Consider the following 27727-nt stretch of genomic DNA (forward strand, 5'->3'; position numbering starts at 1 on the left):
AGGAAACTACGTCACTAGATAGATCTTCCTGTTACACTTTTTGAAATATTTAATAATTATTTCCGCAAGGCTTCAGTGCCTATACACTACTCCTCTGAATGAATGTGCCCCCTCACCCCTATCGTTCAGGCACAGGGGGGAAAATCGGGTTCAGAAGATTTCGTGCTTGTATGTTTCCCACAGTGGAGATTGGGAAGGAAAGGGGAAAGGAAGTGACAACACTCTAAAACCTGTTTCCTAATGCCCTGAACTCTTGTAACTCAGTCTGCTCTGAGCTGAGGTTAGTACTCAACAGTCTTTTGTTGCTCAGGGAGATTCACCATTTTAAAGGGGAAAAAAAATGATATTAACACCGGTTGTGCAAAAGAGGTAACAGGCCCTGGAAAGTCAACTGAATTGTACACATTTTACACTAGCACATTTTCCACGGTCTGGTCTGACTCCGTTTTAAAATACTCATTTCTAAAGAACCTTTCTGCTTTTCAAACCAGTATGTCAGTTAATATGATCTTGGTTTACCATTAATTGTCAGCTAGCCCTGGAACTCTTACCCTGTGACCCGGTTTGGGGAAACAATTGACTGAGGGAGCCTCACCGAGAGCTGCAATTAACACATCAGGGTCAGTAAGCCTCCGCAGTGTCTGTTCTTTCTTTGTGAACTTAGTCTAGATTTTCTGCGAGTGAGTTTGTTTTCCTTCTTTTTACTTTTTGATACTTTCAGGACTGGGGCAAGGTGCTGTGACCACGAAACGTACAAGATCTGTTTTCTAGAAAGCCTCTTCCAGGGGTAAGAGAGGAAAAAATGTGTACCTGGAGACTACATTCTAGGAGACAATCTCTTACCAGACAGAAAGGATGAGTAAGATAGAGACGTTGGGTCCTTTCATGTGGTTTTGTGCTTTCTCTCCCAGTCTGAACAACTGAGGCTCTGCCGGTAGGAAGCAAAATTTTCTCTTTTCTGTCTTTGCTAGGTGATGCTGCTATAGGATTTGCTTTCTCGGCTTCTCTGCAGGGCACTTGTGTCCAGCTGGTCCATCCCATGCAGTGCTGCCTTTCTGTGGACTTTCCGGTACCCACCCCGCTCCCACACCACCATCACTACCCCTCCTTCTGTGCTCCCCCATCTCACACCAGTCCTGCCTCTGCTCTGGGAAGGAATCTGGGATCCAGCCAAAGTAGCTCTTTGTTCATTCCTGGATCAGCTCCCCGGAACTGATGCTCAGGGCTCTGTAGTTCACCCTTGGGATGAGAAGGTGAGCCATCTTTTTACATGACAAGAAAGACCCCCGTTCTTCTCCAGAGAACTTGACTAACGGAGTTGCCTGAAAGGTATCTGTTTGGACATGACTTCTGTGACCCTAGGTCTCTTAACAAAGTAGGGTGGGGGACTGCTCAACTCCTCCTAAATAACTCATAACGACTCATCTCTTTTTTCTTAGCTCTGTATTTGATCCTTCAAGGAAGGGATATTAGCATCATAAAGTTGTTATGGGAAAACCATGGTCCCTGAAACCAGATCTGCCTGTGGCAGATGATATTTTCAAAGTGGCCGCACAAAGAGCTTCTGTCCCACGTGTCCTTCTAAAATCTTTCCCCCTCCCCATAAAGAGGTGGAGCCTAGCTACCCTGTCCATCATACTCATCAGCTTGTCCCTTGCTTATAACCAAGAGAATGGATGAAAGTGGCTCAATAATTTCTGAGGCCAGGCCATAAAAGACAGTGGTACTTCTGCCTTGTTTGGTGGAATACTAATTCTTGAGCCCTTCCTACACCATGTAAGCAATCTGACAACCTTGAGGTTTCATGCTGTTAGGGAATCCAACAGCCTGTGCAGAAAGATCCCATGGGCAAGGCCCTGAGCCTGTATGAAGAGAGGGAGAAACACAAGAACAGCAACCATGCCAGCTTAGCCCGTCCAGGATTTCTGATCCACAGAAACCACGAGAGATAAGAAAATGATTGTCATCGTTTTAAAACACTAAGTTTTAGAATGATTCATTATGTGGCAATAGCCAAATAGAGCAAGGCCTGTGTTAGCTCGCACTGCCGTGAAAAGCAACACAGATCGGATGGCTTAAATGGCAGAAATTTATTTTCTCACGGTTTGGGGGGCTGCAAGTCCAAGATCGAGTTTCTGGCCCGTTTAGTGCCACGTGAGGGCTCTCTTTCTGGCTTGTGGATGGCTGCCGTCTCACAGTGTCCTCACATGGCCTTTTCTCAGTGTGTGTGCATGGTGGGGGAGGGGGAGGAAGGGGAGAAGGGAAGGGAGGGGAAGGGAGGGGAAGGAAGGAAGACCCTGAAGACCTCATTTAACATTACCCCTTTAGAGATCTCTTCTCCAAATACAGCCCCCCCTCCGGGGTTGAAGCTTCAACATACGAATTTGGGGGAGAATCCAACATTCAGCCCACAATAGTATCTGAGTTCAGATGACACTCTACCACTGTAAAATATACTCAGACTGAGCAACTGTTCGCTGGTAGGAGAGAACATGCTAGATAGTCGTTTGCCACTTCCTGGCTCGGCCAGAAAAAAAGGTTTTTTTTTTTTCCCCTTTCCTACGCAGGGAGAAAAAGGACAGTCTGCTCTTCTGAGGTGGTAGAACTCGCTGTTTCAAAGCACAGAGGGAAAAAAAGAAAACTATATAGGACAGAGGGTTCTTTTTATTTTCTTTTCAAAGTGGGAGAGTGTAAGTGTGTGTGTGTGTGTGTGTGTGTGTAGAGTGTGCATGAGGGGTGTGTGTATGTGAGTGTATGTGTATGTATAGTGTGTATGATTGAAAAGGAAACACATAAATACAAATACATGCAATACATGTCTTTAAGACATAGATGTAACTATGTTCCGTCCCTTTCCTCTGGAAAAATCAGTTCATACAAGCACCCACATTTAGAGCCTGAAGGACAAAATTTGGGAAGTCAGAGAGTTCTGTGTCTAAGATAAGTGTTCTCCCATATCTTTTCTTAGAGCAATTAAGTGCTGGACCCGTTCACTGTAACATGTCACAGCAGGTTGTATTTTTTTCTTTGGCCATGAATCCATATTATTAAAAACACAAGACATAGTGTGAGAGACAGACAAGGAAACTTTGGGGGGTGATGGATATGTTTATTATAAACATATTATCTTGGTAATAAACATTATTTGGTGATAGGATCACAGGTCTCTGCATATGTCCAAATTAAATTTACAGGATCGGGTTTTTTTTTTTGTTGTTTGTTTGTTTGTTTGTTTGTATATCAGTTATATATCAATGAAGCTGCTAAGGAAGAAGCCAATCAGTATTTCAAAAATCATTTTCCTTTTTTTAAAATATGAAATCTATTATCAAGTTGGTTTCCATACAACACCCACTGCTCATCCCAACAGGTGCCCTCCTCAATGCCCATTCAAAAATCATTTTCCTATTTCATGTACACGTTAAATCCTGTCCCGTCAGGATGATTTTTGTTTTTAATTTCCCCTTCAATTCCATGGAGTAAAAAAGCATGTTACAGAGTGATACGTAGGACCCCTTAATGGTGTACACAAATTTAGCTACTCACTGAAACAACTAAGATTTGTGCATACCAGAAAACTCCACAGAGTTGAATAACCAATAAAGGAAAGTAGCTGGTCAGTTGGGTTGCTTAAGGTCAAGAGATCGCTTCAGCTTCTGAATATCCAGGTTCCCATTTGTCAGATAGAAAAATGCTTTCTACTCCCTTCATTCTTTCTATGGAGGAAGAGTTTAAGAAATTACAGAAGGAACTTTCAACCACTTCGTTCCAACAGACTACACAAACAAAATGTTTTAACGCTACTCAATGACCAAACGATAGATGGTTAAGACTTTCATATGATGTTCGGTTAGAATCCATCTAGTGAACTAGATTTATCTCTATTTAAATTTTTTTATGTTTATTTATATTTGAGAGAGACAGAGAGAGAGAGAGAGACAGAATGCAAGTGGGGGAGGGGCAGAGAGAGAGGGAGACACAGAATCCGAAGCAGGCTCCAGGCTCTGAGCTGTCAGCACAGAGTCCAACACGGGGCTCGAACTCACAGACCGTGAGATCATGACCTGAGCTGAAGTCAGATGGCTAACTGACTGAGACACCCAGGTGTTCCTAGATTTATCTGTATTTAATCATTCGTTTTAGTTCATGGTCAAATGAAGAATGAAAAAAAAAAGAAGGAAAACTTAAAAAATAAACCGTAGTTAAGAGAATAAAAAGACACACCAAAGAGTAGGAGAAAATATTGGGAAAAGAATCCGATAAAGGACTGTTATCCAAAATACACAAAGAACTCTTAGCGAGGAATAACAAGAAAGTAAACAATCCCGTTTAAAAGGGGGCAGAAGATCTGAGCAGACGCCTCATCAACAGTGATTCACAAATGGCAAGCAGTGTCTGAAAAGATATGTTGTGCTTAGTGAATTAGAAATGAAAACAACGATGAGATACCGGTAGACGCCTATTAAGATGGTTAAAAGAGCATTTGACATATGGACAACACCAGATGCTGGAGATGATGCGGGAACCAGAAAGTCATATTTATGTTGCTGGGAATGCAGAATCCAATAGTCGCTCTGGAAGACAGTGTGACAGTTTCTTACAAAAGTAAACATACCATACAATCAATCGGTCACGCTCCTGGGTTTTTACACCAGTGAGTTGAAAACCTCTATCCACCTAGAAGCTCTGCTCAAAATTGCCACAAGATGACCTCTGTTAGGTCTCTAGGTAAATAAACGAAGTAAAATAAATGAAGAGGAAGGAGCTACAAACTGTATGCTTCCAACTGTATGGCATTTTGGAAAAAGTGTAACTATGGAGACCATGAAATGCCTGGTGGTTGCCAGGGATTGGTGAACAGAGAGGAACGAATAGCCAGAGCACAGAGGGTTTTTAGGGGAGTGAGGCTATTCCGTATGATACAACAGTGGTGGGTATATGTCGTTATACAATTTGTCAAAACCTGCAGAATGCACAACGAGTGAACCATAGGACAAACTATATAGACTTTGGGTGATAATGATGTGTCATTGCAGGTTTGTGAGCCGTAACGAATGTACCTTCCGGTGGGGAATATTGATAGTCGGGAAGGCTGTGCATGGAGGGGGCGGAGGTAAGTGAAAAATCTTTGTACTTCGTACTCAGTTTTTCTGTGAACCTAAAACTGCTTTTAAAGTAGCATCTATTAAAGTGAAGGAGTGACACCAACCCTATTCCTAATTGCCTTGTTCATTCCAACGACTGACTTCTTGGAAGTAGGATGTAGGACTGTCATTATCAGCCTCACATGAAAACAAAAGAAGGAAGCATCATTTCCTGAACACAAGGTGTTCTCATTTCCTCTCTCCAAAAAGTGCATTCCGAATTTCACTGTTTCCAACTTTTTCAAGAGGCTCACATCACCCTTTCTCTAAAGGAGATATTCAAAACGCTTGCCCTGATTGGGGCATTCAAGTCTTTTTTGTTTGTTTGTTTTTGTTTTTATTTATTTTTGAAGGAGAGAGAGAGAGAGAGCATGAGCGGGGCAGGAGCAGAGAGAGAGGGAGACACAGAATTCAAAGCAGGTTCCAGGCTCTAAGCTGTCAGCACAGAGCCCGATGGGGGGCTCGAACCCACAAACTGTGAGATCATGACCTGAGCTGAAGCCGGACGGTAAACCGACTGAGCCACCCAGGCGCCCCTGGGGCGTTCAATTCTTGATTTCAGCTCAAGTCATGATGCCAGGGTCATTGGATCGAGACCCACATTGGGCTCTGCACAGAGCATGGAGTCTGCTTAAGATTCTCTTTTTCCCCCGAACCTCTCCCCCACTCCTGCTCTTTCTCTAAAGTAATAATAATAATTAATAATAATAATAATAAACACTTCCCCTGATTAAGTCTTTAATATGGAGTCCTATGTTTTAGCTGCTATTATATTTCATAGAAGTAATCATGGTGGAGTGAGGCAAGGAAGAATAAAGGTGGACCCATGAATTAGTGGAGTTACCAGCAGGTGGCCAGTTTAATCCAAGCTGTTCACTTTAGAATAAGCTGAGAACCACAGAGTCTTCAATTATGATGGCACAATTTGCTTCAACATGTTACTCAGCCATAAAAAAGAACGAGATCTTGCCATCTGCAAGAACACAAATGGACCTAGAGGGTATGATGCTAAGTGGAATAAGTCAAAAGAAGACAAATACCATATGATTTCACTAATAAGTGGAATGTAAAAACCAAAACAAACACATTAAAAAAGAAACAAAAACCAAACAAAACCCCAGACTCTTAAATGTAGAAAACAAGTTGGCGGTTGACAGAGGGGAGGTGGGGTGAGGAGATGGGGAAAACAGGTGAAGGGGATGAAGAGAACACTTATCACGAGGAACACTGAGTAATGTGTAGAATTGTTGAATCACTATATTAAACACCTGAATACTGTCTCTTTTTTTATAGACATAATTTATTGTCAGATTGTTTTCCCTACAACGCTCAGTGCTCATCCCAACAAGTGCCCTCCTCATTGCCCATCACTCATTTTCCCCTCCCCCTTGCCCCTCCCCCCATCAACCCTCAGTTTGTTCTTTGTATTTAAGAGTCTCTTATGGTTTGCCTCCCTTTCTGTTTGTAACTATGTTTCCCCCTTCCCTTCCCCCATGGTCTTCTGTTAAGTTTCTCAAGGTCCATATATGAGTGAAAACATATGATACCTGTCTTTCTCTGATTGACTTATTTCACTTAGCGTAATACCCTCCACTTCATCTACATTGCTGCAAATGGCCATATTTTATCCTTTCTCATTGCCCAGTAGTATTGCATTGTATATATAAGCCATATCTTCTTTATCCGTTTGTCAGTTGTTAGACATTTAGGCTCTATCCATCATTTGGCTATTGTTGAAAGCTCTGCTATAAACATTGGGGTACACGTGCTCCTATGCATCAGCATTCCTGTATCCCTTGGGTAAATTCCTAGCAGTGCTATTGCTGGGTCATAGGATAGGTCTAGTTTCAATTTTTTGAGGAATCTCCACACTGTTTTCCAGAGCGACTGCACCAGTCTGCATTCCCACCAACACTGCAAGAGGGTTCCCGTTTCTCCACATCCTCGCCAGCATCTATAGTCTCCTGATTTATCCATTTTGGCCACTCTGACCGGCATGAGGTGGTATCTCAGTGTGGTTTTGATTTCTATTTCCCTGATGAGGAGTGGCGTTGAGCATCTTTTCATGTGCCTGTTGGCCATCTGGGTGTCTTCTTTAGAAAACTGTCTATTCATGTCTTCTGCCCATTTCTTCACTGGGTTATTTGTTTTTTGGATGTGGAGTTTGGTGAGTTCTTTATAGATTTTGGATACTAGTCCTTTATCTGATATGTCTTTTGCCAATATCTTTTCCCATTTTGTCGGTTGCCTTTTAGTTTTGTTGATTGTTTCCTTTGTAGTGCAGAAGCTTTTTATCTTGATCAGGCCCCAGTAGTTCATTTTTGCTTTTAAGTCCCTTGCCTTTGGAGATGTGTCGAGTAAGAAATTGTTGTGGCTGAGGTCAAAGAGATTGTTACTTGTTTCTCCTATAGGGTTTTGATGGTTTCCTATCTCACATTTAGGTTTTTCATCCATTTTGAGTTGATTTTCATGTATGGTGTAAAAAAGTGGTCTAGTTTCATTCTTCTAGATGTTCCTGTCCACTTTTCCCAGCACCATTTGTTACAGAGACTGTCTTTTTTTCCATTGGATACTCTTTCCTGCTTTGTCAAAGATTAGTTGGCCATACATTTGTGGGTCCAGTTCTGGGATCTGTATTCTATTCCATTGGTCTATGTGTCTGTTTTTGTGCCAATACCATACCTGAAACTAAAACAACCTGGTATGTTAATTATACTCGAATGAAAAATTTTAAAAAATAAATAAAATTTAAAGAGTTTAAGGCTATTTTATGAAAGAATACTCTAGCCAAAACTCTTTGTCCTCTTTGACACATTGTTTACTTGGGGTGGAGGTAGGAGAGAATGCTGGGAGAAAGTGAGAGTAGGGAAATAGGGAAAAGCATATATAAGAGCATATAAAATCCATGTGTATATTAATATGCAGTTGGAAATATTTATATGACTGCATTTAGCTTCATGGCTTCTTTGTCTCTATGCCATTCCCTTTTGAATATTTAAAAATTTTACTTTAATGTTTGTTTATTTTTGAAGGAGAGAAGGAGTGTGAGCGAGGGAGGGGCAACGAGGGAGGGAGACACCGAATCCCAAGCAGGTCCCAGGTTCTGAGGTGTCAGCACAGAGCCCACATGGGGCTCCAACTCAGACCACGAGACCATGGCCTAAAGTCGGCCACGTAACTGACTGAGCCACCCAGATCTCCCACCTTTTTGAAAACTTAAAGCATTCAAGAAAAATTACACAAAAAAGGAAGTCCTTTTACTGTAGCGATTCACGTTATGTGTTAAAATCTGTAGTCTGTCTGTCGACTGGGAGGGTTTACATGCAGAATTAAGTCCTAGAAAATAATCATCAATTCTTAGCCTGCTCCCCCATTTTTATGGGGAGGTTTGAGGGCATAACCGTGTTCAGTCCCATGCTTACTGAGTTCTCTGTTCTGATATATACATGTATATCTATTCCATCTATTTCGCATGGGCTGTGCGATACTGGCTTTGGGCTTTGCTGAGCTCTTCAGGGCATCCTCACGTGATCTTTGTGTAGTAGTGGGAATTCTTGAAAATTTCAAAAGGAACGGCTCCTTAGGCTATACCCTCCATTGGTTGTGAGAGAGAATACAAAGTGGGATATCTTCACATCTAAACTCTACCTCTCCTGGCTTGATAACCATCCTTGAGTGTGAATTAAATATCAAATAGTGTGACGAGTACATTATTTAACACAAACTGGGACTTCACTGGAAGCCTCAAGACTGAGCGTTGACTCTATGTGAGCGTTTCCTCTCTCAGGTCACCCCAGAAGGTCTACTGGGATGGAGATGCTGATCCACTGGTTTAGGACTGGGGTATGGTCAGTCTGGGTTCCCGGTCCCGCTTCCACCTTCCTTTAACAGTATGTGCTGAGATTAACTCAGCATTTTGCTTCCGAAATTCAGGAATACCCCGGGAGGTGTATGATCAAGAGATGTGGAACTGTCTCAATTTCACTCACGAGCCAGTCACCTCTACAATACAAAGCAAATGGCTAGTCAACAGTCTGTCTCAAGTTCGATACCACACAGCTTCTGGCGGTGGCTGCTGTGAGCATTTTGATTCTGCAGTCCTGTTGCTGGCTTTCACAAAGCATGAATGGGAAAATAATGAGGAAGAAAAATAGTCTAACGTGAGGTGGCTCATATCAGAACAAGGGCAACTGAGAATAAGAAATGGCACGCACCTGCCTCTCAGGGCTTGTCTGTAGGGGGGCAGGCCAGCATGTTTCTCTTCTAAGGGCACAGATAAGGGGCCAGCCGTTGAGAAGAGAAAAAGTGGTGAATTGAAGGAAAGGTTTTAAATTTTAAAAGACCAGTTGAAAGAAGGTCCCATTGGCTGCCGGAGAAATACATGAACCGTGTAGGAAGGGAGATGGGTCCACAGCTTCCTTGCTCTATTTCCAGGTTTCTTTCATCAGCAAGAAGTCATTTCTTCTCCCCAAACCCTGCTGCACTAAAATCAAGTTTTCATTCTCATTGGCCATGGGGATAGCAATATCTTTGATCTTCAGCTTACTGAAGCACCTCCCTCCTGTTCTCCTGCAAAGTACGCTTTTATGACTTAAGGGCATTTTGATAGAGTTCTCCTAAACCCAGTTGCATATCATCTGGAATAGTAAGGAGATGTGTCGCTCATCAGGTGATACCATGCTAGAATCATAAGGAAACTTCTGTGAGGAAAAAAAAAATAGCCATAAATGTTAGAGAGAATAGCTTTTTAAACATTTGTGTTGGCTTTGTAAGGGGACACGCCTCCTGTATCATGTCCCGTCTGCTTATCCACGCGTCTGCTGTTGAGAAATCAAAGTTACACTCTCAAAATAGTATGGAGTGGGTTTGAAAGGCTTCCATTCTGAAGGACGTGTGAAACTACGACTTAGAAAAAATCTCCTTGATGTACATCTGACGTGTGAAATGTCTAAAATGTGGTAGAAGTCTTTTAGGTCAAAAAACAATCTTTTCTGTTATGGAATGTGGTTTACAAACAACCAGTTCATCAAATACATCCATTTGGACCCGGGAGAGAAATTGCCATTTGTTTTCTTCAGCTGGGCAGAAGAGAGAAGGTATCTCCTTAGGTCGGAAAGACAGACACTCTCTCGCTGTATCCAGTTTAAGCATCTACTTATTAAGGGAGCAAAACTTCGCTGAAATATTTTTCTTAATATATTCTTTTCATGTTTTATTTATTTTTGGGAGGGAGAGAGAGAGAGAGTGAGCGCAAGGGGCGGAGGGGGAGAGGGAGGGGACAGAAGATCCAGAGTGCGTCCAAGCTGACTGCAGTGAGCCTGATGTGGGGCCCGAACTCATGAACTGTGAGATCATGGCCTCATCCGAAGCTGAACACTCGACTGATTGAGCCACCCAAGTGCCCCTCAGTGAAGTCTTGAGAGAAGGGTAGAGAGAAAGGTTTCTAACTACAGAAGTTCGTGGTAGCCAGGTAATTCAAGTCTAAGTTGTGAAGCATTTAAGCCAAGTTCAAAAATCTGTCCATAGACAGACATCTAATTCACAGACAAATAATTCACCAATACGTAGGAGGAAAAATGTCAGCTCTTTAGAAGATTGAGACTTCAGTGTTTGGTCAAATATTCGAGACCAGTGAGGAGAGCATTGATGCCCTCTGGTGATACTGACCATGCACATGGCAAGAATAAGCAAAAAACTGGAACCTTTCGGTTCGTTTCACCAAATGTTGTTATTTTTATCATATTCACTTTCGCTGTTTTTCTCTACATACCTTCCCACACACACTGTATGCACCTCCCTTTCTTCCTGTTGAACTGTTGGAAAGCACACAGAAGGCACCATGGTATCTCACCCCTACGTGCCGTCTCTTCAGAGCAAGGGTGTTGTCTCACATACCCACAATATCGTGGTCGTATGTAAGCATTTAATATGGATAAATAAATTGTGCATGCCAAACAGATCAGGTTTGAAATTCTCTAATTCTCTAGAAATGCCCTTTTTGCTGATTTTCCTCTTCCATTCAGGATCTCATCGAGGGTAGCTCATGGCATTTCGCTGTCACATCCCTTTGGGCTCCTTTTAATCTTGAACGGCTCCCTTGCCGCTTTTTTCTTTCATGCCGTTGAAAGTTTTTGAAGAATCCAGGCCAGTTGTGGGTAGAACGTGTCACAAACTGAATTTGTGGGTTTCTTTCGTCATGTTTTAATTAAAAAAAAAATTTTTTTTTTACATTTATTTATTTTTTGAGAAAGAGAGAGAGACAGAACACAAGTGGGGGAGGGGCAGAGAGAGAAGGAGACACAGAATCTGAAACAGGCTCCAGGCTCCGAGCTGTCAGCACAGACCCTGACGTGGGGCTCGAACTCACAGACATCGAGATCATGACCTGGGCTGAAGTCGGACGCCCAACCGACTGAGCCACCCAGGCGCCCCTCGTCATGTTTTAATTAAGATCACATGTGTTCGACAAAAATGTTACATGGGTGAGTTAAGGGTCTTCCTATCGCTTTATATCCAGAGGCGCATTTCTCCCATTACTGATGACGCTGTGTTTGAGCCCTTAGGTAAGGGCTCTCTGTGGTAAAGGGACTTTTCATTCCTTTTTAAGAATCACTAGCAATCTGAGGTTGAAAGCCTTGCGAGCAGGCAGATTTCTCCCCTCCCGTGGTAGACAGCTTAATACCACCCCCATCCCCACGTCCTTGCCCTAATCCCTGAGATTTGTGCATCTGTTAGGTTAGAGGACAGGGAAGGGGAACGAAGGTGGCAGATGGAATTAAGGTTGTTAATCAGCTGACCTGATTATAGGGAAGTTAGCCGGGACTATGCAGGTGAGTGCAGTGTGTAATCACAAGCGTTTTTAAAAGAGGAAGATGGGGCAGGGGCGAAGTCGGCAAGAGATGTGTTTCAGGTAGGATGATTGGAGATTTGAAATATGCTTGCTTTGAAGGTAGGAAAAGGGAACAGCAAGCCCAAGAATGCAGCATCTTCTGGAAGCTGGCCATGGCCAGGAAACTTTGACCTGCAGGGCTTCCAGAAAGGAACGCAAGCCTGTCGATACCCTGATTTTAGCACAGTGGGTCCACATCTGACTTCTAACCTACCAAACTGTAAGTTAACAAAGTCGTCCTGGTTTAAGCTCCTAAATTTTTGGTAATCCGTTACAAAAGCATTAGAAACCCAATACTCCTCCTAAAATTGAATCTGTTTCATTGCAGCATTTGTTGGTGATCCTTTGTCTGAATCATTTCTTATTTGGGGACATGTAAATGATGGTGTTTACTGTGTCACTTTTTCCTCAGTCCATAACTGGCATTCTTCAAGAAGAGCTTCCCCCTTCTTTTTTTTTTTTTTTCTTCTCTTTCCCTTTTTCTGTCTTGAGCATCATTACAAATAAATAGATCTTTTTTTATTTTTTTCAGCTAATTATTTTGAGGGGGAGAGAGTGCACACTAGTAGGCAGGAGCAGAGGGAGAGGAAGAGAGAGAATCCCAAGCAGGCTTCTCACTGTTAGCGCACAGCCCAACTCAGGGCTCGAACCCACAAACCAGGAGATAATGAGCTGAGCCCAAATCAAGAGTTGGATGCTTAACCTACAGAGCCACCCAGGTGCCCTACGTTTGCCAGGTATGTCTAATGTGCTTAGCAGATTGAAAACCCCTGAAATAGATGTAGTAAAACTATTTCTCTACCTTGAAAATATATGCACAATAGCAAGTAGATCAAATTTTAAAAATTCCTAATACATCATTTTAATGCAGTCCCAGTAAACATACCCCCAAGTTTTCTGCATGCTTAAATGTGCACAACATCTTTCTAGGTGAAAAATGAAGATCTAGGAGTGCCTGGGTGGCTCAGTCGGTTAAGCGTCCAACTTCGGCTCAGGTCATGATCTCAGGGTCCGTGAGTTCGAGCCCCGCGTCCGGCTCTGTGTTGACAGCTCAGAGCCTGGAGCCTGCTTCGGATTCTGTGTCTCCTTCTCTCTCTGCCCCTCCCCTGCTCATGCTTTGTGTGTGTGTCTCTCCCTACCCCTCCTCCCTCTCTCTCTCTGTTGGTCTCTCTCAAAAATAAATAAACATAAAAAGAATTAAAAAGAAATAGCTGGCAAACTTCTGATTCTTAAGGCCCAGCTATATCCCAGACTGACTCAGTATCTCCACATGGCACACATAGATAGCGTCAGTGCCTCTGAAGTTTCTAGGTGATGGCGATGCCCAATAAAAGCTGAGAACCACGGATTTATTTGGGAGGGGGGGTGGGGAGAAGGATCCTTTAGAAGCTTGATATGAAGGGAAAGAAAGGGGGGGGAAGTGTTTTAAAATCCATAGTCTTAGTGCCATTTTTTCATTTGCTTCATATATTTGTAATAGTTAAATCTTCATCGTGAGCTGGTTCTTAGCATTATAAAGATCATTGTCAAATTCGTGGCTTTTTGGTCTGAATTCTACCTCGTCTGCCCTCAGAATTGCTGTCTGTGGTTTCTTTTTATTTTATTTTTTCTCCCACATTTTGTTGTGTTGAGTTTGTTGTGTGCATCTCAATTTTTTAGGTTAAGATAAGCCCATTTCATATTGTTTCTATAATGTGTCATATATGGTCATATGTATATACACACACGCTATTACGTGCCTTACTGTATATCTGTGAGCTACAAGCTGGATGCAGAGCCCCTGAGTTCTTCACCATCTCTTCATCCCCTGAGAGTGAGGAAAGCCGAGTTCTGATCTCAACCTGGTAATTCATGCAGCAGCTTAGAATAAAGTTAGAAGAACCCCGAGTGGAGACTGTTTGTGTCTTGCAGGGAAGGGAGTCCTCTTTGAAGCCTAAACTCCAGCTGATTATGAAAATTAGTGTTGGGACAGATACTGAAAATGCTAAGACAAGGCAGAGCTAAATGAATCACACCTACCAACCCATGCCCTGCCTTAGGAAATTGGAAGTGAGGTCTGTGGTCTAGTTTCGAAGATCAGTGGTTACCATGACAGTGGCAGCGTCACTCCATGGGGCCCAGCTTGTGGGGAAAGTACTGAGGCGTGTGCACGCTGGCACGCTTATTGATCTGGCTCCTTCTGCTTTCCCCAGCATCCCAGAGTGACCAGGGAGAAGTCAGGTAGAAGATCTTTCTCTGATATTAAAGTGCTAATGCGTAGTTATTTTGAACGATTTATATCTACCTTATTTGAATGATACATTTGGTCCCAGCTTAATCCTAAGAAGCTATATTTACCGCTTTTCTTTTTCTCTGTGCTCTATTTTCTTTGCTGCTTTTTCCAGAGCGCCCTTATTTATTAGGAAGAATTGGGATTTTTTTTGTGCCTCTGATTATATTGATGTTAATCATTTGTGTGCTACCCTTAGTTCTGTTTCCTTTATTTAGGTACCTACTGTTTGTTTTGACAGACTTCCACCTGTTTGATAATTCGTGAGCTGCTCTAACGTCTCTTCGTGTTTCTTTCTCCTTTGTTTTTTTTTTTGGTGTTGAATTATGTCTACTGGGTCAGAATCTGTCACCTTTACACACCGTGTTTCCACCTTGACCTCTCCTGTTTCCTTTAACCTTCAATCTGTCATTAAACATACTTAATGCTTCCTAGTTGTCCTTTTGTTCCAGTTCACTCTGGCTTTTCCAGTGGTTTCAAGCTGTGCCTTCACAGGTCCTTAGGAATTGTTCGTGAGGACAGCGTTCCCTGGTGTTAACAGGTTCCCATTGTTTGCAGCCTTACTGTGTGAGGCAGAGCTCGGCTGGATGTATAAAATTCCTGGCTCACGCGTTGTTTTTGGAGTTTCCTTAAAATGGTGCTCTCCACTATCATGGTTGATGATTGTTGAAGAGCCTGATGCCAACCTGATTTTTTGTTTGCTTGTTTGTTTTTAAGTAACTTAGTTGTTTCACTTGGAGGTCCGGAGGATTTCTTTTCTTTATCATTAATATCTGATAGTTTTACTAGGATATGCCTTAGAACTCATGAGCCTGGTTGCATTTCTTTTTTTTCTTTTTTTTTTTAATGTTTACTTTTGAAAGAGAAAGAGAGCGAGCATGCATCAGAGTGGGGGAGGGGCAAAGAGAGAGAGAGAGACAGAGTCTGAAGCAGGCTCCAGACTCTGAGCTGTCAGCACAGAGCCTGACTCGGGACTCGAACTCACGAGTCGGGAGAACATCATGACCTGAGCTGAAGTCAGACGTTCAACCGACTGAGCCACCCAGGTGCCCCTGGTTGCATTTCTGTGAGTATTGTCATAGAGTCTTGGAATGTCTAACATCATTTTCTTTGTTTCTAGAAAAGTTTTCTTAGAGTGCATCTCACGACACTGGGATAGAGTGGTTCCTAAACGTCATAGTTCTCACTCTCCTAGAGTTGACAGTCCGATGGGAGAGAAAAATAATAATTTAGAAATCCCCCTGTTGATACAAAAAGAGGAAGTACAAACTCAGATCAGTAGTCTGAGGGAAAAAATGGGGGGGGGGGTATAAGAAACTCATGTGATTTAACCTGAAAGCATGGAGAAGGCTTCCCTGAAAAAAGCTCACTTAGCTGAGACCTCGAAGGTGAGGCTGCTGATTACTCAGCAAGGTCACAGCATGTGCAAAGGTCCTGTGGCAGCAATGGGAGTGGCGAGTTGGAAGAAGAGGAGGAAGAAAAAGATGTGTGTGGCTGATCATGAGAGCTGTGAATAATATGTTGTGGATTTTAGCCTTGATCATAACAACAGAGGAAAATCGCTGCTGGATCAAATGCTTTGTGTGTGAGTGGAGTGTGAATACTGTGTGCCCTGATTAGAGTTGCATTGTTCAGTAATAATTCCAGCTTCTTTGTGGAAAGTAGATGGTCAGTGCACCAGAACGAATGTTAGAAATGGTGGAATTTCAGACAAGGATGGTGTGGCATTAAAGAGAAAATTACACATTGGAGAGCTGTTTCAGACATACAGTAGAGAGGAGTTGGTGATAGAATTGAGTTGGGTTGAGGGTTCAGCCTTGATGTGTTCTCGCACATAATGTCTGTTCTGGGGGCAATTACGTGGCGGGAAGTGTGATTCATTGGGATTGAGCCATTGAAGTGAACACCATGTAGTGAGGACGTTACGATCCATTCTCGAATATGTTGAGATTGGAGGTCCATTTTTGTTACCAAAATGGACTTGTTGAATCGGCTGTCATATATGTCAGTCTGGTGGTCTCTGCTCAGGCAAGACAGCGTGATCCTTACCATCGCAGGGTGTCCCATTAAGAGACAGTGCCCCCAGAATGAACCCTTGGATGATGCCTTTGGCCATTGAAGAGGATAGCTAAATATCAGGATTATTGGCATCTCTCCTGCTGGTGTCGTCTATTCATTAAATAAAACAGGATTTTAAAGAGCCCAGATAAGGCCAGGAGCCCTCGGTGTTGTGGTGAACATGCTTGGCCGTGTCTGTGGTTGTACTACAGTGATTTTTTTTATATATATAATGAGGTAGCGTGTACTCTCTCGTGGGAGCTGAAATGACTTCAAAGAAATCTTCACCCATCTTCATTTCTGCAGGAGAGGAGGCAGGTGCCTGTGGAGTGAGTGAATAGGATACGGAAGGTGGAAAAGCAGCCCAATTAAATTGCAGCAGGCTGATGGAAGGGAATAAAATTTTGCAAAGAAAAAAAAAAGGCACAGTATCTCTGGTCAGCCAGTAAGTTAAAAAAGAATTGGGAAAATACAGTAAGAAAAAAAAAAAAAAACAGCCCACCAGCTCTGTTAGTTTTCCTCTCTGACCATCACTGTATTAATTGATTGGCACTTGGTGACAAGAAGTGCTTTCGTTTGCTCCATTTCCAGATAAAAATGTCACTGGCAAAATCAACATTGATTTCAGAGAAGCATCTGGAATTAGAAAGCTCGGGAGTCTGTTGCACAAATTTCTTGGCCAGTTGGCTATAGAAAGGAGTGAGAGTGGAGGTTCCTTGATGGCTTCCAGGGACCGATGAGTTGCAAGATCCCTGTCACTTCACCAGGAATAGAGACTTGGCTGATGGCAAACTGAAAGAAATTTGAAAGTTACGCCCAACAACTGCTCTTTGGCCAGATTCCCCATACCTACCTTCTTTTCTTTATCACAATTTTGAATATATATAGTGATTATAAAATGGGACTGGTTTGGTTGGAATCTTAACCACCTATCTAGCCAAAATACGGTATATTTTTTTAAGTTTTTATTTAGCTGGGAAAGAGAGAATGAGAACATGTACACACAAGCAGGGGAAGGGCAGAGAGAAGGATAGACAGAATCCCGAGTGGGCTCCGTGCCATCAGCTCAGAGCCAGATGCGGGGCTTGAACTCACAAAACTGTGAGATCATGACCTGAGCCGAGGTCGAGTCAGATGCTAAACCAACCGAGCCACCCAAGCACCCCCAAAATCTGGTATTTGAATGATTATGTTTGGCGTTCTCTTTGCTCGCACCCACTCACACCCGCTGGCCTCCTGTTACTCTAGGAGAAAGGACGAAAGAGAGATGAGCAGAGTAGTGGACGCGCACAGCCACCAGGAAAACAGCGAGCCACTTCAGGTGCCACCTCGCTGCGTGTTTGCCCTGCGCATCTGGGCTGGTGGCTCAACACACACACCTTGAGTTTCCTCCCTAATCCATTGTGACTCTGCACCGAGGGCAGCCTCTCGCCGTGTTCTCGCTAATTGTCTCTGACATGCGGTTGGCAACCCTGTTTGTGAGGCTCTGTCTATATTCTGTGCTAGGTTGGCCTCACCCCTTGGGAGATGAGAAGATGTGTGTCTTTGAATCAAAAGATCTGAGCATGCAGTCAAGACGTGCTCCTGTGATCCCTTAATATACTTGAAGCCGGGGCCCCTTTTATTGTCTCTCAGACACCATTTCCCAAACGCGCCGAGTGTCAGCCTAGTCTTCAAAGCGCCCTTACAGAGAGAGCTCCTGATGTCTCCGGCTGGAAGACAAAGCTAAGGACAGACTCAACCCTGCTGCTCTCCGCTCAGGGCCTGAGAATATGTCAGGAGGAAGCACTGTTTTTCCCACTGAGATGGGGGGTAGACGCAGGATGTTTGAATTTTAGAGTCTTCCAGTGTTTCCTGAAGACAGTAGTGGTGGGGGTGGGGGGAAGCGTGGGTGTCTTCTTAGTGTAGTGCTGATTGTACAAATGAGAACACACGTGGAAAATGAAACACGAAGGAGCTCAGATGTTATCTTACTTGGCAGTTGAGGTATTTGAGTAGGATGATGCTCTCCTGCTCTGAGAATCTTTTCAGCAACGGAAGGCAATTCGTGAGTCAAGAGCCATCCAGAACAGCCTTTGCAGGCCAGACTGGACTCTCTGACTGTAGTGAGAAGACGTCAGTCTTTGATTGCCTGGGATCATAACTGCAATACTACCTTGACTTTTCATTAGAGTATCCCAATACACAGTGCGGTACAGGGCACCTTATTCTCTATGTCTCGTGGATCCTTCTGTGTTCTTGGAGCTCCATGCCCTCCAGCACCTCTGGGCCCCCTTTTGCTCCTTTGTTCACTCTGCTTTAGGGAAGGGCAGTTCTGATAAGATGATACATTTGAGAAAAACAACTGAGCTTGCTTGGCTCAACTCAGCCCTTCTTCCTTTGAGCTAGGAGCCAGCCATTCATTCATTCCACAAATAGGATTGGGAGCTTATGTATATCAGGTACCATTCTAGCCACTGGCGTTGAAGCAAATAAAATAGACAAATGTGAATAAAAAAGAGCACTCTTACGTTCTAAGAGGAGCCACAGGAAATAAATGTAATAAATGTAAGTGCTTTTAAAGTGGCGTGTGTTCTCGTGATGGGTGCTGAACAGTGTGTAGGATCATTGAATCACTGTCCTGTACACCGGAAACTGATAAGACACCGTGTGTTAACTCAGAATTAAAATGAAAACTTAATACCAAAAAGAAAGTGGCAGGTGTTGAAGGACAAAAAAATGCAAAGCAGAGAGAAGAAATATCGAGCGGTGGGTGTTGAAATTTTAGAACGGAAGGCCAGGCCTGAAGCAGAGTTCCTATAGGTTTTGACAAACAGCAAGGATCCAGATTGGCTAGAGCACAGAACTAACCTAAGTTGACCAACTTCCCCCACCAGGGAAGGTGGTCAGGAAGAATGGGATTCTGTGTACACCCGAAGGACAGATGACAACACTTGCTGACAGATGATAGGCACAGGAGGAAAAGATCAGCCTCAAGAATGTAGATCCACAGGAAAGATTTTGAACTGGGTAACCGAAGAATGGATTTGCAGTTAGGCGGAAGGACTGGGAAAGCGGTTGGCGGGGGTGGTGGGGGAGGGTGGGGGGTAAAAATCAGGAGTTCGGTTTTAGACACCTTGAGTTTAAGATGCTTACTGGACCTCCATGGGGAGATGGTCATCAGGGGATTTGATGGATGGTTCTGGTGTTCAGAGGAGAAGCCCAGACTTTTGACATCAGTTCGGAGATGCGATTGAAAGTCATGGGCCTGCATGAGATCATCTAGAAGGTGAGCGTAGTCAGAAAAACAAACGTGGTCCGAGGGCTAATCCCTGGACACTCTGATATTTAGAAACGCAGACAGTAGGAAGGAGCAACAGAGGAGCCTGGGAGAGGTAGGAGAGCTGGGGGGGGGGGGGTGTGAAATATGTCAGAGTACAGGATCCATTGCTTATCCTCTGGGGGACACCTCCCTGACCCACACAAGCCTGGATCTGTGTGGGCAATTCTGCCACATTCTGCTTTTGAGCGTTCACGGTGCTGCCTGGCTAGTAAACTTGAATGGCGGCCTGTGCTTCAACCTGATCCCAAGTTGCGCTTTAATTTCTTGTAAAACTGTTGAGAACCGAGTGGGAGAGAATGGTGTTCTATATCAGGGCTCCTGAGAGGAACCTAAGAGAAAAACTGAAAAAGTGCATTTGGTCTAGAAAATTAAACAATTCTTTTTATGATTTTTGGTGTTTTTTTTTTAAGCCAAGAACCAAACAATTCTTTTTATGATTTTTGGTGTTTTTTTTTTAAGCCAAAGCCAACTTCATTTATTTCTTAACAAATGAAGGTAATACATTTTGAAAATGTACCGTAGTATTTCTGTACAATATTTAGATTGAGTTTCCCTTGAATACTTACTCCTTACAGTGCAGTGAGTTCTTCCTGGTGTTCTTTGCTGTTCTGTATTTCAGCATGTTTTTGGGTGGTTATGTGTCTGAGGCCTTGGTAATGAAGTGATCTTGTTTGAATGTTGACGTTTTCTTTCCAGTAGACATATCTGAGCAGATTTACAACTCAGCCTATAGCCGCTGCTTCAAGTCACTTGGGACCAGTAATCAACGTTGTCTGACAGGATCACGTATCGTGTGTAGGTTTGGAATATGCCAAAGTGTGAAGAGAAGAAAAAAATGCAAAGGCGTTCCCCACCTAACAGAATCTCACATCTTGACCATTGTGGTCCTAACATTTTCTGATTTCCTCAGGGAATGCTGCTTCTTCTCTTCTTTTGGAAAAAACAACTATTTAAAAAAAAATTACTTTGGTGAATTTATCCAAATGCTAAAATTAATCTTTCTGGTAATAAATGACCATTTCAATTAAGTTCATGCAAGTTCATTATAAAACATGAGCTTTATACTGAGGTAGGTAAAAAGGAAAAAGAAAACCACGTCATAAGATTTGCTTTTCTTTTTCTTTTCTATCCCAAGGCTGGAATACAAATAAATAGGTATTAATAATTCGCTGTCTATACTTATTTTTTTGACCTACACAGTATTTGAATGTACTTCCGAAATGCAGCCTGTATACACACTATGAAAACCGATTTTAACCACTTCTGCTGTATACACAATTCTAGTAAATATTCCATGAATGCTACCTGAAAAGAAGATGCATTTTCTGTTTTCAAAAACTAAAGCTTGATAAATACCACTAATTAAAATGACCTTTCTGGGGCACCTGGGTGGCTTGGTCTGTTAAGCGTCCGACTTCGGCTCAGGTCATGATCTCGCGGTTTGTGGGTTTGAGCCCCATGTCTGGCTCTGTGCTGACAGCTCAGAGCCTGGAGCCTGCTTCGGATTCTCTCTCCCTCTCTCTCTGTCCCTCCCTGGCTCACAGTCTGTCTGTCTCCCTCTCTCTCAAAAATAAACATTTAAAAAAATTTTTTTTAATAAAAAATAAAAATAAATGAACATTAAAATTTTTTTAAAAAAATATTTAAAATGACCCTCTTGATTCTATATTCACGTAGTCTGTCTTTTTCACTACCCTTTTGGTTCTGTAAGATAATCTTAGGTTTTCCTTTTTTTGCTTTAAATTTCAGTTTTTCTCAGCTTTAAAAAGTTTCTAACATGCCTTGGTTTTAGGGAGTTACCCTTCCTCAAAAGGTTCTAGAAAAAAGGTGGAGGTATCACAGTCCCTGATTTCAAACTGTCCTACAAAGCTCCAGTAACCAAAATAGTATGGTCCTGGCATAAATAAGCCCACATATATATGGTCACTTAATCTCTGACAAAGGAGTCAAGAATGTAATGGAGAAAAGACAGTCCCTTCGAAATAATAGTGTTAGTAAAACTGGACCACTATCTGATGCCTTAAATGAAAAATAAATTGAGAAATAGGTTGAAGAGCTGAATGTAACACCCGAAAGGGTAAAACTTGTAGAAGAAAATGCAGACAGTAAGCTCTTTTGACACTGGTGTTAGCTATGTTTTTTGGACCAGTCCCTTCAGGCAAGTGCAACGAAAGCTAAAATGAATGAGATCACATCAAATTGAAAGGCTTTGCACACTGAAGGAAACTATCAACAAAACGAAAAGGCAACTTATTGACAGTGCAAGGAATAGGTACAAGTCCTACATTTGATAAAAGGTTGATATCCAGAATATATAAAGAACTCACATGACTTCATATTAAAAAAAAAAAAAAAATTTTTTTTTTTTTTTAATTTTTTTTTTCAACGTTTTTTATTTATTTTTGGGACAGAGAGAGACAGAGCATGAACGGGGGAGGGGCAGAGAGAGAAGGAGACACAGAATCGGAAACAGGCTCCAGGCTCCGAGCCATCGGCCCAGAGCCTGACGCGGGGCTCGAACTCACGGACCGCGAGATCGTGACCTGGCTGAAGTCGGACGCTTAACCGACTGCGCCACCCAGGCGCCCCCCAAAAAAAAAAAAAAAGTTTAAAAAATAGGCGGAAGACCTGAATAGCCATTTTTCCAAAGAAGACCCACAGATGGCCAACAGGCATATGAAAGATGCTAAGTGTTCCAAATCACCAGAGAAATACAAATCAGAATCACAATGAGCTATCACCTCACACCCACCAGATTAATTATTACTAAAACGGACAAAAAATAACAACTGTTGATGAGAAAATGGATAAAGAAGTTGTGCCATATGTCTATGTTTATATTTTATGTGTATACACACATACATGGTGTGTGTATGTGCAGGTGTGTATATATGGAATACATGTTTATGTATAATATATGGAGTATTTGTGATAGAAAAGAATGAAATCTTGGTATCTATGACAGCGTAGGTGGACCTAGAGGGTATTATACTAAGTGAATTAAGTTTGATACAGGAAGACAAATACCGTATGATTTCGTTGATATATTTCACTGATCTATTTCCTGATATAACATAGGAACAAAGGAAAAATAGATAGATGGATAGATGGATAAAGAAAACTGCTGGTTACCAGATGGAGGAGGTTGCAGGAGGTCCAGTGCAATAGGTGAAGGGCATTAAGAGTAACAAACTTCATGTTATAAAGTACGTCATGGGAATGTAATGTACGACGTGGTCAATAATATTGCAATAACTTTTTATGGTGACAGATGGTAACTAGACTTCTTGTGGGGATCATTTCACAATGTATAAAAGTATTGAATCACTATGACATACATCTGAAACTAATAGGATATTGCATGTCAACTCTACTTCCAAAAATTATCCTTTTGAATGGTTTTTATTTTGAATTTCACTGGATCTGTTATTAATATTGTGACCCTTGGTTCTTTATTTCTTTGCATTTTCCTGGTGCATTTTATCCATTTTCTGAATCACCTTCTTTTAAGCACATATATAGAAGATAACAAGCAGTAGTCGGAATTTTTTTTTTTTTTTGACTCAAGGCATCTTATGTTTTTCTTACAAATAGGTAAATGGACTCCTATTTATTCTACCATGTAGTAAGTTATGTTTGTGCTTAGAAATTTTTGTTTTCTTTTTGTAATATTTTTGACTTATTTCATTTTTTGCTCATAACTTTCTATGATGTATTTGACATTTTTACTCCTGTACCCCAGCCACTCCTTATGTTTAATTCTACTGTGATACTTACGTTTTGAAAAAATGAACACAGTACCGTTAACATTCTAAGTAGTGAAATAGTGGCAGTCAACTTTCTTCTCAGTTAAGGTCTTTTTAGAGCAATTTTAGATTTACCTCAAGCTTGAATGGAAGACAGAGACTTCCTTAACCCCCCTCTCCTTACACACATACAATCTTCCTGATTATCGGCACCCCCCACCAGATGGTACATTTGTTACTGTCCATGAACCCACGTTGGCACATCATTATCACCCGGAGCCCGTAGTTTATATATGGGCTCACTATTCATATTGCGCATTTTATGAGTTTTGAGAAATGTATCCACTATTGTAGTAACAGAGAGAGTGGTTTCACTGTTCCTCTGTGCTTTGCCTATTTGTGCCTCCCTCTCCCCTCACTGCTGGTAACCAGTGAGCTTTTTACTGTCTTCATAGTCGTGTTCTTTCCAGAATGTCATATAGTTGTGATCATACCGCTTGAAGAGCTTTACCAACCGGCTTCTTTCACTTAGTAATAAGCACTTATGTTTCCTCCATTTCTTCTCAAAACTTCATAGCTTGTTTTTTCTTCAGCCCTAAATATTATACTATTGTCTGGCTGTATCATAGTTGATTGACCCATTTACAACTACTGAGGGATATCCTGGTTACTTCCAGGTTTTGGCAATTATGCATAACACCGTTATAAGTCTGTGTGGGCGGGTTTTTGCGAGGATGTAAGTTTTAAGTTCACTTGGGCAAATTTCAGAGACTGTTATTGCTAAATCATATGGTAAAATCATGCTGAGTTTTCGTAGAAACCACCAAAATGGTTTCACAGTCTCAGAGGGTGGCCCTACTCTTTTGCAGTCCCACCAGCAATGAGTGAGAGTCCATATTGGTCCCCTTCCTTGCCCGTATTGGTCGTTGTCAGCGTTCTGGATTTTGGCCAGTCTAACAGGTGTGTACAGAGGTATCTCATTTAAATTTGTAATTTTCTGAGAACATATGATGATAAACATATTTTCATATGCTCACTTGGCATCTGTATATCTCCTTTGGTGTGGTGTCTGTTGATGTCTTTTGCCTACTTTTTAAATTGGGTTTGTTTTCTTATTGTTGAGTTTTAAGGATCTTTGTATTTCTTACATAACAATCCTTTATTATATATACCTTTAAAAATACTTTCTCTCAGTCTTCTCTTCACATTGCATTTAGCAGAGCAGAAGGTTTTGATGATGTCCATAATTGTTAGATATTTCTTCCAGGGATGATGCCTTTGGAGTTGTATCTAAAAACTTCCAGCCATACGCAAGGTCTCCAAGATTTTCTCCTATGGTATCTTCTGACTGTTTTATGGTTTTTTTATTTTACATCTAGGTCCCTGATTCATTTTGAGTTTTTGTTTTTGTTTTTGTTTGGAAATGGTGTAAGATCTGTGTCTGCATTGATTATTTTGCATGGCTTTGTCCGTTTGGCCCGGCACTGTTTGTTAGGCAGCCTGTCTTTGCCCCATTGCATTGCCTTTCCTCCTTTGTTAAAGGTAAGTTGACATTATTTATGTGGTTCTATTTCTGGGCTCTATTTATGTTCATTGATCTATTTGTCTATTCTTTCACCAGTAAAACACTGTAGTACCAGAGGTAGATACGCTACATATAATAAAAAAGTTAGCAAAGTTGGTTTTGAACACCAAAAAAAAAAAAAATGTAATGAGAAAAATACACTCCTTTAAGACTAACTGTAAAGCTATATAATGAAGATAGCATAGCTTTCTTCTAAGTCTTGAAGTAAGGTAGTGTCAGTCCCCTCCAACTTTGTGCTTGTCCTTCAATATTGTATCCGTGTTCTGGGTCTTATGCCTCCACATAGAAATGTTGGAATTAGTTTGTCATTATCCACAAAATAACTTGCTGGGGTTTTGATTGGAATTGAGTGTGATCTCTAAGTCCAGTTGGTAAGAACCCACTACTGTGACAATATTGAATCTATGCATGAATATGGACTATCTGTCTATGTAGTTCTTTTTTGATATTTTTCATCTGAATGGTCCTCAGAGATGTCTTATGTATATTTTATTACATTTATACCTAAGAACTTTATTTGGGGGTGTGCTGAGGTAAATGGTAGTGTGTTTTTAACATCAAATTTTACTTGTTCATTGTATTATATAAGAAAGCAGTTGGCTTCTGTATATAAATGTTGTACCTTACAGTCTTGCTATAGTCATTTGATAGTTTCAGGAGAGAAGTTGTTGATTCTTCCAGATTCTTTACGTAGATGATATTGTTATATACTAATAAAGGCAGTTTTATTTCTTCTTTGCCAATGTGTATATCTTTTATACCCTCTTATTGTCTTATTAAATGAGCTTGGACTTCCAGGGCTCCTGGGTGGCTTAGTCGGTTAAACGTCTGACTCCGGCTCAAGACGTGATCCCATGGCTTGGTTGGTGAGTTCAAGCCCTGCATCGGGCTCTCTGACATGTGCACGCAGGAGAGGGGCAAAACGAGAATGAATCCCAAGCAGGCTCTGCACTGCCAGCACAGAGCTAGACTCGGGGCTCAAACTCATGAACTGTGAGATCATGACCTGAGCTGAAATTAAGAGTTGAGTACTCAACCAACTGAGTCACCTAGGCATCTAGGAGATAGACACTCAGCAAATTTTGGGGTGTGCAGTACAGTATTGCTGCCCAGTGATAGAGTGTTGCTCTTGAGATCTCTGAGAATCAATTTCTTTTAGCTGAAACTTGATGCCACTTGATCAGTAACCACCCGTTTCTTTCTTCTCCCAACACCTGGCAACCAGTTCAGTGAGCCTACCTATGATACCTATACAAGGAGAATCACGTAGGACTTGACCTTCGGTGTCTGACATATGTACCTGAACGTAGTGTCCTTCCGGGTCTATCATGTTGTCACATGTTTTCTTCTTGAAAGGCTGAGTAGTATCCCATCGTGTGTACATGCCACATTTTCTCTGATATTACTTAGACTACATTTTATCTCTTGTGTGTGCTCAGGTGGTCTTTACGTCTTGGCTGTTGTGAATAGGGCTACATGTAATACAAGCATGCTCATATCTCTGCAAGGTACTGCTTTGTCTTCTTTTGGAGAAACACCTAGAAGGGGGATTGCCGGATCATATAGTCATTCTAAAGTTTTAATTCTTTGAGAAGGATTTCCACTTAGCCTTTTGCATTCCTATGAAAGGTACACAGAGGTTCCCCTGCGTCCACATCCTCAGCAGTACCTCTTATGAGGTGATGCCTCACAGTAGTTTTTATTTCAGTTTTCCTAATGATTCATGCTATAGAGTCTTGTGCATAGCGCTTTTGGCCATTTATAGCTGGGTTTTTTTTTTGAGAAAAGTCTGTTCAAATTTTGTCTCTTTGTTTCCTTTGCTCTACAGAACCTTATAGTGTGATGTAGTCCCCCTTGTCTCATTTTGCTTTTGTTGCCTGGTTTTGTTTCTTATTTTCCATGTTTTGTGGGCATGTTTTTTCATTTTTATTTTTGGTGTCCTATCCATGAAAGCATTGGGAAGACCAACGTTGTGAATCTTTTCCATTATGTTGTCTTCTCAAAATTTTAACCATTTAAAGTCATATGTTTAAGCCTTCAATCCATTTTGAGTAGTTTTTAGCATATGGTGTGAGATAAAGGTCCAGTTGCATTATTTTGCTTGTGGCTGTCTGATTTCCCCAGCTCCACTTGTTGAAGAGACTGTTCGTTCCTCATGGTACGTTTATGGCACCTTTGTCAGAGCTTTGTTGACCCTTCATGCTTGGGTTTATGTCAGCGATCTCTGTTCTTTTCCATTGGTCTATTTCGTGCTAGTACCACACTGTTTTGATTACTGTAGCTTTGAAATATAGTTGGAAATATCAGGAAGTGTGATGTCTCCAGCTTTGTAACATATTTTGAAATCATGAACTGTGGTGTCTTTAGATTTGTTCTCCTTTCCCAAGAATGATTTGACTATTCATGTTTTTCTGAGAGTCCATATGACTTTTTTTTTTTTTTGTAAATTATGGCACTAGGATTTTGATGGGGATGGCACTGGATCTGCAGATCATTTTTAGTGGCAGGGATACTTGAACAATATTTGTCCTTCCAAACCATAAAAACACGGTGTCTTTCCACTTGCGTCTTCTTTAATAGCTTTTTGTGAAAGATGCAGTTACATAATTCAACTTACTATATTAAAATATTTATAATGCATTTCAGTTAAAAATTAAAAATTACTTTTCCTGAATTCACAGACTGCATTTAGTTGACGTATCAGGTTAATACAC

At 41.6% G+C, this 27727-nt stretch overlaps 1 protein-coding gene across 1 annotated transcript in view; it reads left to right on the top strand.

The window, feature by feature from the left end:
* Positions 1-17100, top strand: part of LOC131519804 (uncharacterized) — a 188347-nt gene extending 171247 nt beyond the window's left edge. Inside the window, exons 2-3 of the mRNA XM_058743251.1 lie at positions 5037-5113; positions 16952-17100. Coding sequence (XP_058599234.1) covers positions 5037-5113; positions 16952-17100 — 226 coding nt within the window. The remainder of the gene's footprint in view (positions 1-5036; positions 5114-16951) is intronic.
* Positions 17101-27727: the final 10627 nt, after the last annotated feature.

Source organism: Neofelis nebulosa, chromosome 1 (assembly GCF_028018385.1).
Source record: "Neofelis nebulosa isolate mNeoNeb1 chromosome 1, mNeoNeb1.pri, whole genome shotgun sequence".
Classification (NCBI taxonomy): Eukaryota; Metazoa; Chordata; class Mammalia; order Carnivora; family Felidae; genus Neofelis; species Neofelis nebulosa.